Here is a 12145-nt window from a genome sequence, read left to right on the forward strand (position 1 = left end):
GGCCATCCTTCCAGACTCCCATGACAGAATCATCTGGCAGTTATCTTAGAGCCCTCTGTCTCCTTCATCCCATATCCTTTAAGTCTCTAAGTCATTATTCCTTAAAAATCTTTTGAATGCTTTCATTGTCCTTTTTCTTTACTGCTTTTACCTTGGTCAAACCCTTAGCTTTCACCCAGATCATAACTACAGATTCTTAATCAGTTCTCTGCCTCCATGCTTGCCCTTCCAATTCACTGTCTATACTGCCATCCCAATGACCTTTCTAAATCACAGATTTCATCAGAGCATTCCTTCCTTTGAAATATCCTGCAGTTCCCTGAAACCTTCCTTATGGAGTCAGAGCTCTGTAGCCTAGCATAAAAGACTTTCCACTGACTAAACCTTGCCTTGCAGTCTAGCCACTATCTCACTACCCTCATCATGCTTATGCCATACTACTCAACTAATTATGGTCCCTTAAATATAGCACGGCTGCCCCTCTGGACCTTTGCATACATAACCCCCTCAGTATGGAACGCTTTTCCTAACTTTCATTTCCTTAAATTAGACCTTTTTCACTCTCAAGAAATCAGACAATTGTTGCATTTTTGTGAAAATATGCCAGTCCCCAACCTCCAATATCTAGCCTAAACTGGTGCGCCTTCTCCTTGTTTTCATATCACCTTGCTCATCTCTTTCACAGAAATGGAATCATCTGCTTTCTTTTATGTCTTTTACTAAACCATAAATTCTAAAGGTCTTGAGGGCAGGAGCAGATTCTTATTCATTGTTATGCTCCAATAGTGTCTAGTACAGTATCTTTCCCAAAATGCATCTGTTAAATGAATGAATTAAATAATTAGTATTAATCTTTGCATGTCCCTAAACCACGAGACAAGCTAGTAAGAGGTCCTAACTTTATTTGTGCCATGGATTCCTTTGGCAGTCCATTGAGACCTGTGGACCCCTCTCAGAGTAATATTTCTAACAGCATAAAATAAAATACACATGGTTGACAAAGGAAACTCATTAGACTAAAATAAAAAATAAATCAATTTTGTGATAGCTTGATGTTTGTGTTTCTACATAACATCATAATACAATAAAACATCTTGTGTTATGCTGTTGAATAACAAGATCTAGTAGCAGATCTAATAACTACTGGTACAGTAGAAAATTGATAGAACACTGTAAACCAGTTATAATGGAAAAAATAAAAATCATTATGGAGCATAATGATTAGAAAAGTAACTAAATAAAAAAAAATAAAAATAAATAAATAAATATTGTGATTTTAAAATAGCAATGAACGTTCAAGATATTTCCAGATCTGCAATAACTATATGTGGTATGAAAAATATATACGGTTTCTATTGGTGAAAAAGTCAGAGGCACAGCTAATATTCTTGTCACTTGCTATGTGCATTCATAATTGAAAGAAATGCTAAGTAACACCTAGAGAAGAATGAAAATTGGATAAACAAAAACTTATTCCCATCTAAGTTTACCCCAATTAAGAACTTTTGTTCCACAGGATTTCCTAGAAGGCAGAGTCCTTCAGTGAAATCAATAAAGGACAGCAGGACAGACTGTACTACTGGAATTACTGACTGTTTATAAAGGGGTAACCTGTGTGCCACGGTGTGGATTTCCAAATTATGCCAGCAGATATATTAAAAGCCACTGATCATGGAACTCCACACTGTTTTCACTTTTTTAACTAATGTTGTTTAAACGTACTTGTGCTAACTTTCTGTACTGTTGGTAAACAAAAAACATCACTAGCCAAGAGCCTCCCTATATTTTTTTGAGGCTGTTTCTTAAACTGTATCATGGATATAATAATACCCTACTTCAGTCAGGGCTAATTGGGAGGATTACTTAAGATCACATTTGCAAGGTGCTTAGCTAGAGCATTCAAAAAATAGTAGCTATCAATGGGGGTTTTTCCAGGTTGTACAAAAGCTTAAGGCATCAGAAGCATCATGGATAGAGTTAGAAATGTTGTATTCCATCACCCAAGCTTATTATCAGTGCCCCTGACAAAACAATTTATTTCAGGGAAAGTAGAACTCAATGAGACTAGAATTCTGACCTCAACTTGGAAATGATAAACCTAGAACTCCCAAATACAACCTCTGGCTTATCATTCTCTTACTTACCTTAAAACAAAATCGTCTCCTAAAAATATGACATAGTGTATTTTGACAATGAACAGGTAAATAAAAAAGTGTTAAATATAAAACATGAAAGAAAAATAAAAAACAAGAGTAAAGGAGTCTAGAAAGAAAATCTGCATTTGACACAATAGTCTTCACCAGGGTATAATTCATTTAAGTGATAACTTTTTACTTTACCTGATATTCTTCATAGGTGGTAATGTAGTGTGTATATACATTGCATAGACCCGAAACAACAACGGTCATATTTGGCATCCCGTAAGTTGCAAATTCCTCGGGGGAAAGGGAGAACCCAATAAAATTTCTCTTCATCTTAAAGTGTATTGTCAGGTCAGTTATATTTGACATACCTTTATAAATATGAATCATTAATGTAAGATATCTATCTTAACCACATTTTTCCTAATGACAAAAACTGCCTAGGAATGCAGGAGTATCAAAGAGTCCTTGAGGAAAAGTTAGGGCCATAACTCCGCACTACCCTTGCGCAAATCAGTGGATCTATGAACATCTTAATGACTATATTTGCACAGGCAGAACCTTCTTACTAAAATATAGGTATTTTATCAATTTTCTAAAAAGTATAATGGGAGCATATTAGCTAACCACAGTAGTTATTTCCAACTCCAAATAATAAGACATGTGTTGATTATGTCATTTTAGAACAATTTACAATACTTTCTGAATATAAATAAAATCACAAATATAGATAAAATACAGAATTTTTAACATGTGTTAGATTTTTGTTTAGATAGGACTTCAAGATATTAATTACTTGAAGTCATTTATTACTGAATCCATAAAACATTATCCATTTTTAATTATTAATACATAAATATGAATAAACTATTTTAATCCTACTATAGTTCACTTATATTTTTAAGTTTGTTCTTATGCCATCAGTATTTCATATTCACCTCCATCTGTTACATTCTAGACGTTTAAAACTAGCCATCTTAGCAAAGATTAATTTAAAAGGTACTAGATCATAGGAATAGAAATTCTTTTCTCTTCACATAGAATAAAAATGCATAGATATTTGATTTTTAACTTACTTCTTGAATTGCCTCCCGAAATCTCCGTCCAGACATGGTCCTGGGTCAAGAAAACAGAATTATCAAGTGTTTTCCTATTCAGAATATGTGTTAGATATACAGAAAGACTTGGAGTGAAAGCCAAAAAGTAACCCTGGTTCATCACACAATAGTAAAATACACAGAAACCATACAAGTTAAAGTGCAGCTTTTTCTTCTTGCTGCCCTATCTCCAAAACAAATCCTGAACTGAAACAGACTACTTGAAGGAGGAAAAGAGAAACAATGAATATCACTGGCAAATAATCGCAATCATCTTCACCTCACTGAATCAACAACCGGTTGCATTCTATGTTAATAAGAGCTGAGGAGAGGAGAGAGTGTAATATTCCTAACAAAGAATTTCTTCATTCATTCATTCATTTAATCCTCCAATAAAATAGGGGGCACCTATTACGTACCAGACCCACTTCAAAGTGCTAATGATTCAACAGTCTGGAGCTTACATTCTAGGGAGGGAAGATGGTCAATAAGCAAATTAAAAGTGAGATGACAATAAGCGTTATGGAAAACATAAAGTAGGGTAAAGAAGAAAGAATGGTGTAGTGATGGTGGTGTTAGTGCTGATGCTGTGGTGATGAGTTTGTGGTGGTGAGAGCAGGGGTGGGCGAAAACAAGGTTATATAGCGGAAGCAGGACTGGGATCTCTGTTAAGAGTTTTGAGCGGAGAATTGAAGGAATAAGAGTTGGCCATGGGGATAACTGAAGGGTAAGTGTTTCAGACAGAAGGCACCGTAAGCAAAAAAAAAGCCCTAAAATAGGAGCATGCTTGGTAGTCGGGGAATTGCAAAGAAGCCAAGGAGAGGATCACTGGATATTATAAGCATTTGAGGATTTATCTGGGGAGCTGGGAAGCCATTGGAAGATTTTGAGAAGAGATATGATGTAATTTAGGTTTTACATGGATTACTCTGGCTATAATATTAAGGAAAGACAATAGAGGAGTAAGGGAGAAAGCAAGAAGGTAAGACAGAAGGTTATTGTAGTTACCTAGGTGACACATAATGGTGGCTTAGACCCAGATGGGGGCAGGAGGGGGGAATAATGGAAATTATTGAATGTACAGAATTTTCTGAAGACTTGAAAGCAGGGAAAATTAAAATAAGAGAGAATTCAGGGATGACTCCAAGATTTAGGGCCTGAGCAATGGAGAAATATAAATTTGCTATTAACAAAGACAGGAAAGACGGCATAAGGAGCCAATTTAAAACGTTTCCATGCTTCTAATACCTAAACTGATTGTTTCAAGTTCCCGCATTTTAAAATATTAAAGATCTGAATATTAAAATATTCAGGTCTTTCTACTGGCGTAATAATTCACTGCATTATTTTGATTTTGAAAGATAACTTTTCAAATTTTTACATTTCCTTCAAGTTACCCACTAGTAATAGGCAGAGATAATACTCTTCAGAGGACCCACCAAAAGAGGGGGAATATTGGTCACTGTTGCCAAACATAGCACGGTAGGATACAAAAGAGTCAGTGCAGAGTTATCTGCCCAGGATAAGAAGTGATTCCAACAGAAACACATTCACAATAATTAACACATGTAGCCACAAAATAAAAAAGAAGAACTTACGTAAACTCCCCAGGGACAGCAGCGATGGCCAAGAACCCCAGAGTTATAATCTGAACATCAACAATATCTGGGTGCCAGGGATTAGGTTTTGACAGCTGAGAACCAAAAACATGAAAAGTGTATTAAGATTATTATTCTTTCAATTGTCAAGAGACAGATGATGCTCACAGAAATCCCTTTATTAAAGGATTTTAAATGTTTCCAGATGTTTGGGGTGTGTTATCCTACTATGACATATTTTTTTCTAATTCATAATGTAGTATTAAATAGTCTGTCTAGTAATAACATGCGAATCTCAAATCTCAGGGCCCCACTAACCTAGACTTATTTTCTCATCTGTGAAGTTTTTGGGGGACTTGTCATTATGCAATCACAGCGTGTAACAGATAACCAAGGGTTGTCCTCTATTACCACGGTGACTATCCTCATACAAGATGAATGCGGAATTACCATCATCTGGAATAGTTTATATTCATGATTTCTCTTTTTATTCTAATAGCACTTTAAATCTTCAGTCACCAAGTCTTGCCTTACTTTTTAAGTTTTCTCCAAGAGAATCTATCCTTTACCATATTCAGATTAGGATAGAATCTTTCTCTCTAGGCCTTCATTTTCTCTCTTTCTTCCTCCTGAAGAATTTTAATATTAGAAAAAACTCTATTTAAATTTTGTTCTACTTCAAAAATCCATGATATTATGGACACTGACATGACCTTTTGAAATTTAGAATATGAAAATCCATGTTCCAAAGGAGTATTTAAAGAACATTGCTTTAGTTAATGATGTTTCCTGAATTGTTGGAAAACAGCCTGAGAAGTTTTTCTCTGCAAAGAATTCTGTGTTCATTCTTGTCCCAGAGACAACATAAATGATCCTGAATAAGATAAATATTCATCTTATTCTTCCTTTTCCACTGTTTCAGTTATTCTAGTTATTTATTACAGATGTAAAAATCTAAATCAACGTATTTAATAATCACACCCCTTATTTCTTAGAGGTAGACTCACAGCATCCATATTTTTAATATTAAAAATTTGATGTGGGAACATCTAAATAACACAAATCTATATTCAATACAGATCTATTATTTGTATCTGATGTCTACCTCTCCAGTGTGAAGAAGGATTGGCTTTGGTTTTTGGCATTCTTTGATTTCTTCAGATGGCTTGCCCAGGATCTGATCCCGAAGACTGTCCCAAAATGGATCCCCTACTGTTGTTCCTATTAGAAATATTATGATTAATATGATTCAAACCCTCTGAAAAAAATGTCATTATTTTGACAAATGTTGTACAACAATGCGTTTAGGACTTTCAGGGATTTTACTAAGGTTGTTGCTCAATGATCCCAAACAGTTTGAATGATAGAAGAGGCAAAATTTCCTGTATATCCTAAAGTAGGAGCCATTATTTAATTCGATCCCCAGTGTGGTTAATAGAATAAAATAATATATATTGTTTTATTTCTATTGCTCTTCCTGAACCATGTTGCAAATAAAAACAATATAATTGCAAATAAAAACAATATAATTGATGGAGTAAGTCACCTTTTTCCTATTTTGAAAACTAAATAAGATAAGGCCACCTTGAACTTCCAGGTGTTTGACTTGTGGCCTCTAAAGACCCTCTCTTTCATCTCCACTTAATTATGTACACACACCCATGAGCAATAAAAAACAACCATCAGCCTAAAATCCATAATCTGGGGATAAGTTTTGTTAAACTACTAAACCTAAAAACTTAGAATCTATAATCATTTAGGAAAATATATCAACGATGAACATACATTGACTTAATAACCTGAACACAAAAATACATGAACCAAAACTAACAGAAATGAAGGGAGAAACAGAAAATTAACAATAATAGTTGGAACTTCAATAACCCACTTTCAAGAATAGATGGAACAACTAGTGAGAAGACCAAAAGAGAAATATAAAACTTGAACAACCCTAGAAGGTAACTAGACCTAACTGATACTGAGAGAGCACTCCATCCAACAACATAGTATACATTCTTCTCAAGTACATAGAAAACATTATCCAAAATATACTATACGCTGGCCATAAAACAAACATCAATAATTTTTTTAAAGTAAAAATAATACAAAGTATGTATTTTAACGACAATGTAATTAAATTAGAAATAAATGCAAGAATAAAATTTGGGAAACACACAAATATGTGGAAATTAAGAAACCTACAAATAGCTAAAGGTCAAAAAAGAAATCAAAAGAAAATATATAAACACTTTCAGATGAATGCAATCAAAAACACAATATACTAAAATTTATGGAAGGCAGAGTTCCAGCTGTGGCACAACAGAATTGGTGGCATCTCTGGAGTGCTGGACTCAGGTGCTATCTCAGGCCCAGCACAGTGGGTTGAGAATTAGGCACTGCCACAGCTGCAGTGTGGGTTGCAACTGGGGCTCAGATCTGATCCCTGGCTGGGGAACTCCATAAGACACAGTACAAAAAAGGGGAAAAAAAAAAAACTTATGGAATGCAGTGAAAGCAGTGATAGCTTTAAATGCCCATATTAAGACAGGAAGGTGAACTCAGTGAGTTAGCAAAGTAGAAGATACCAGGTGTCATCTCCTCAGAGAGTATAATAATTAGCTATCCACAAAAGAAAATAGCCCTGGGAGGGCTCAAGAATCGTAATTAAAAACCTACAGCAACATAGTGGAACAAAAAACAGGATAACCACAAGGAAGGGATAACTGGAGATGTTGGCTTAGCTGAAACATCTCAGGACAGGTAGGAACAAAGGAGGAGAGAAGCTATCAATATCAGCCACATAACAGGTGCCATCATGGTCCCTGGGCTTACTCTGTGGAAGACCCTGGGAACACTTGCAGCTGAGAACCTCAATAGCCTCAACAATAGAAGCAGCACAGCTTTTCCAAAAGAAAACCTTTTCATCAGTGCAGACTCCAACAGCCTGCTCCACAGAAGACACGAGCAGATTTTGTGACAGAGGTAACCAATGATCATTGCTACCATGGATCACCTGGAGAGAGATATCCTGCTATACCTCTCCCATAAGGAGCTGCTGTCACACTGCCTTGGAATCAGGGCTCTCAGCTCCCAACCCCCAAACCCACACATATCCCTGACCCCACAGCCATAGGTGTTCCATGCACTCCCATGTTTCAGACCCAAACTTTGTGGCCACACTGTGTTTGCTTAAGTTCCAGACCCAAGATTTATAGATGCCCAGTAATTACCTGTATCTCAGGCACTGGAGCCACTACCACTGCAAGCCATCCATGGGTGTGAACCTGAGAATCACCTTCCTCTGCAAGTGCATGTGTTCTAGTCACCAGACCAAGGCTGTTCCATATGTGCTCATCCCTCAGGCATAGAGCTGCTGGTAAGCCAGTTCCCTGGACTCTACAGCTGTGGTTGCTTCATAAGTACCCATTCTCCAGATCTCAGGTATGTTGCTGTTCCAGGGTGCCCATGTATCAGACAACAGTGCCACCACCACTTGAGGGTACTCGCAAACCAAACATCACAAAAAAAGAGATGCCCTTAGTCATGACATCCCCTGAAGGAGAAAAGGAGGTCAGGAGGTCCCCAGCGGCCTTCAGTACTGAAGATCCCAACAGTACCCACAATAGCTGCACACATCCATAGCATTGGCCTTTGAGAACCATACGATCTTCACCACTGATGGCCTAAGCTGTCAGAACTGCATGGACGCTATACCACTTGGGATTCCCTGGAGCTAGAACCACTACAGATCATCCAGACAATGTTTCTGCAGCCACCCTCAGGTGAAGGTCTTTCTTCACCAAAACCAGTCTATAAAGTCTGGAAGAGGTAACTGATCTATCAAATGCATAGACAAAATGAAGTCTACAAGAAACAATAAAAATCAAGGAAACACAACACCACCAAAGGAACACAATAATTTACCAAAGGCTGACCCGAAAGAAATGGAGATCTATGAATTGACAAAGAACTCAAAATAATTGTTTCAAAGAAGCTCAGCAAGCTACAGAAGAACACAGACAGACAAATCAACAAAGGCAGGAAAGCAATTACGAACAAAATGAGAGTTCAGCAATGAGACACAAACCATAAAAATGAAGCAAACAGAAATTCTGGAGCTGGAAAATAGAATGAGTGACTTGAACAATGCAACACAGAGCATCAACATCTGATTTAATCAAGCAGAAGAAGTAATCTGTGAACTCAAAACAAGTCACTAGAAATTATTCCATTAAAGGTGAAAAAAATGAAAAAGAATGAAAAAAACCTACATAAATTATGAGACACATGCTAAAGGGAGTTCTTCAAGCTGAAATGCAAGAATACTAATAGCCCATAAAAGATATAAAAAAAAATCTTACCTCATTTTCTTGTGCTTTACTGATATCCTGCCTGATACTCTGTTTTTTACAAATAGAAGGACTGTGGTAACCCTGCATTGAGTAAGTGGATCAGTGCCATTTTTCCAACAGCATTTTCTAACTTCATGACTTTGTGTCATATTTTGGTAATCTTTGCTATATTTCAAACTTTTTCATTATTATTATATTTCCTATGGTGATCTGTGATCGGTCACCTTGGATGTTATTACTGCAAAAGTTTTGTGGCACTATAAATCACACTCATATAAGACAGCAAATTGAACTGATAAATTTTGTGTGTATTCAGACTGCTCTACTGACTTGCTGTACCTCCATCTCTCATCTTCTCCTCAGGCCACCATATTCCCTAAGACACAACAATATGGAAATTAGGCCAATTGATAACCCTATAAGAGTCTTTATTTATTCAAGTGAAAGGAAGAATCCCGCCTCTCACTTTAAATCAAAAGCTAGAAAATATTTAGCTTAGTGAAGAAGGCATGCCAAAAGCCAAGATAGACAAAATGAGGCCTTTTTTGCCAAACTGTCAGCCAAGTTGTGAATGCAGAGGAAAATTTCTTGAAGGAAATGAAAAGTCCTATTCCAGGGAATACCTAAATGATAAGAAAGTGAAACAGCCTCATACTGATATGGATAAAGTTTTAATGTTTGGAAAAGCAGAGCAAACCAGTCACAACATTCCTTTATGCAAAAGCCTCAGAGCAAGGTTTAATTCAGAGCAAGACCTTCGATTCTGTGAAGGCTGAGAAAGGTGGGGAAGTTGCAGAAGAAAACTGAGTATAAGTCTGAAGCTAGCAGAGACTGGTTAATGACTTTCAAAGAAAGAAACTGTCTCCATAACATAAAAGTAGAAAGTGAAGCAGCAAGTGCTAATGTAGAAGCTGTGGAAAGTTATTCAGAAGAATAATCCAAGATTAATTAATGAAAGCAGTTACACTGAAAAACAGATTTTTGATGTACGTGAGATGATGTTCTTTTGGAAGAAGATGCCATCTCAGACTTTTACAGATTGAGAGGAGGAGTCAATGCCCAGCTTCAAAACTTTAAAGAATAGGCTGACTCCCTCATTAGGACCTAATACAGCAGGTCACTTTAAGTTAAAACCATGGCTCATTTACCATCCTAAAAATCTAGGGACCTTAAGAATTGTGCTAAATCTCTAGGAACTATGTCTAGTCACTTATGATAGAGCATGATAATGTTACAAAAAAGAATGTATACATGTATGTGTAACTGGGTCACCATGCTGTACAGTAGAAAACTGACAGAACACTGTAAACCAGCTGTAATGGAAAAAAATAAAAATCATTATACAAATTAAAAAAAAAAGAATTGTGCTAAATCTACTCTGCCTGTGCTCTATAAATGGAACCAAGCCTGCATGACAGCACATATCTGTGAACAACAGGGTTAACTTAATATTTAAAGATATATTTTCAGATCTACTGCTCAGAAAAAGATGAAGATGTACAAGATAAATATTGTTTTAATGCCTGCTAACACAGCACCCTTCTAAAGCTAATGGATCAAGGAGAAATTTTGACTTTCAAATGTTATTATTTAAGGAACGCATTTTATAATGCTATAGAGCTGCCATGGATAGCAATTCCCTGATGGATCTTGGAAAGTCAATTTAAACCTCTCTGGAAAGGATTTACCATTCTAGATGCCATTAAGAACATTCATGGTTCACGGGAAAAGGTCAAAATATCAACATTAGCAAAGGCTTAGAAAAAGTTGATTTAGATTGGGAGAAGTGGTGACCAGGAAACTTGCTCTTAAAGAACTGACATTATTCAAGCTAAAAAGAAATAATAGTATGTGAGAAATCTAAAATGAAGAAGACTAATCAAAATGGTAAATACATGGGAAAATATAAGAGACTGTTTTCTTGAAAATATGTGTTATTGTTGAAAGCAGAGATCATAACATTATCTACTGTGGTTTTCAATGTTTGTAGATATCATACACATGACAAAAAGAAGAAGAAAAAGTAACAATATAAAAATAGTTTGAAGAGTACAAAACCAGATTTTAGTTTGTAGAAACTTAACATCAGTTAAATTACAGATTTAGAAAAGTAATATAAAAGGAAAGCCAGCCACCTCATGACCAACCCCACCAAGCAGTGTCCAGCACCATTTGCACAAGATAGGACCTAGCAAACAACCAGACTAAGGGCCAGACAAGCCAACCAGATTGCCTGCAGTAGTCAGCCCACCACAACAGAAGGACCTAAGAAGCCTAGGGAGGAGGCATCCCTAGAGCATAAAGAACACTTTCAACTTAATGAAAAGACAAATAGCCCAATTCAAAAATAAGAAAAATATATGAACAGATATTTCTCCAAGGAAGCTACACGAGTGGCCAATAAGCATATGAAAAGATGTTCAATATCATTAATCATCAGGGAAATGCAAATCAAAACCATGAGATACCGCTCAAGATCCAGGGGGTGGCTACACTCAAAAAGGCAGATACAAAAAATATTTGTAAAGATGTGGAAATATCAAAATCCTCAGAACAGCTGATGAATCAGAATGTAAAATTGTGCAGCCATTTGGAAATAGTTTGGTAGTCCCTCAAATAATTAAACACAGAGTTAACTGCATGATCCAGCAATTCCACTTCTAGGTATATGCCCAAGAGGAGAGATGAAATCCTATGGCCACACAAAACCCTGAATATGAATATTTATAGCAGCATTATTCCAAATAGCTCCAAAGTGGAGCAATGAAAACATCCATCAATTGAGGAATGCACAGACAAAATCTGGTAAAACCATACAATGGAATCAGTCATACAAAGGAATAAAGTACTGTTACATGCTACAACAGGGATGAACCTTGAAAACATGACACCAAGGGAAAGAAGCTAACACAAAAAACCACATTTGTTATGATTCCATTTATATGAAATGTTGAGAA

General features: G+C 36.3%; 1 protein-coding gene across 3 annotated transcripts in view; it reads right to left on the reverse strand.

The window, feature by feature from the left end:
• Positions 1–12145, reverse strand: part of ASAH2 (N-acylsphingosine amidohydrolase 2) — a 123264-nt gene that overhangs the window by 28573 nt on the left and 82546 nt on the right. For all 3 annotated transcript variants that reach the window (XM_021072693.1, XM_021072694.1, XM_005671250.3), the window contains 4 exons: positions 5942–6057; positions 4837–4931; positions 3218–3257; positions 2340–2435 (listed from right to left, as the gene is read on the reverse strand). In XM_021072693.1, coding sequence (XP_020928352.1) covers positions 2340–2435; positions 3218–3257; positions 4837–4931; positions 5942–6057 — 347 coding nt within the window. The remainder of the gene's footprint in view (positions 1–2339; positions 2436–3217; positions 3258–4836; positions 4932–5941; positions 6058–12145) is intronic.

This window comes from Sus scrofa, chromosome 14 (genome assembly GCF_000003025.6).
Source record: "Sus scrofa isolate TJ Tabasco breed Duroc chromosome 14, Sscrofa11.1, whole genome shotgun sequence".
NCBI lineage: Eukaryota > Metazoa > Chordata > Mammalia > Artiodactyla > Suidae > Sus > Sus scrofa.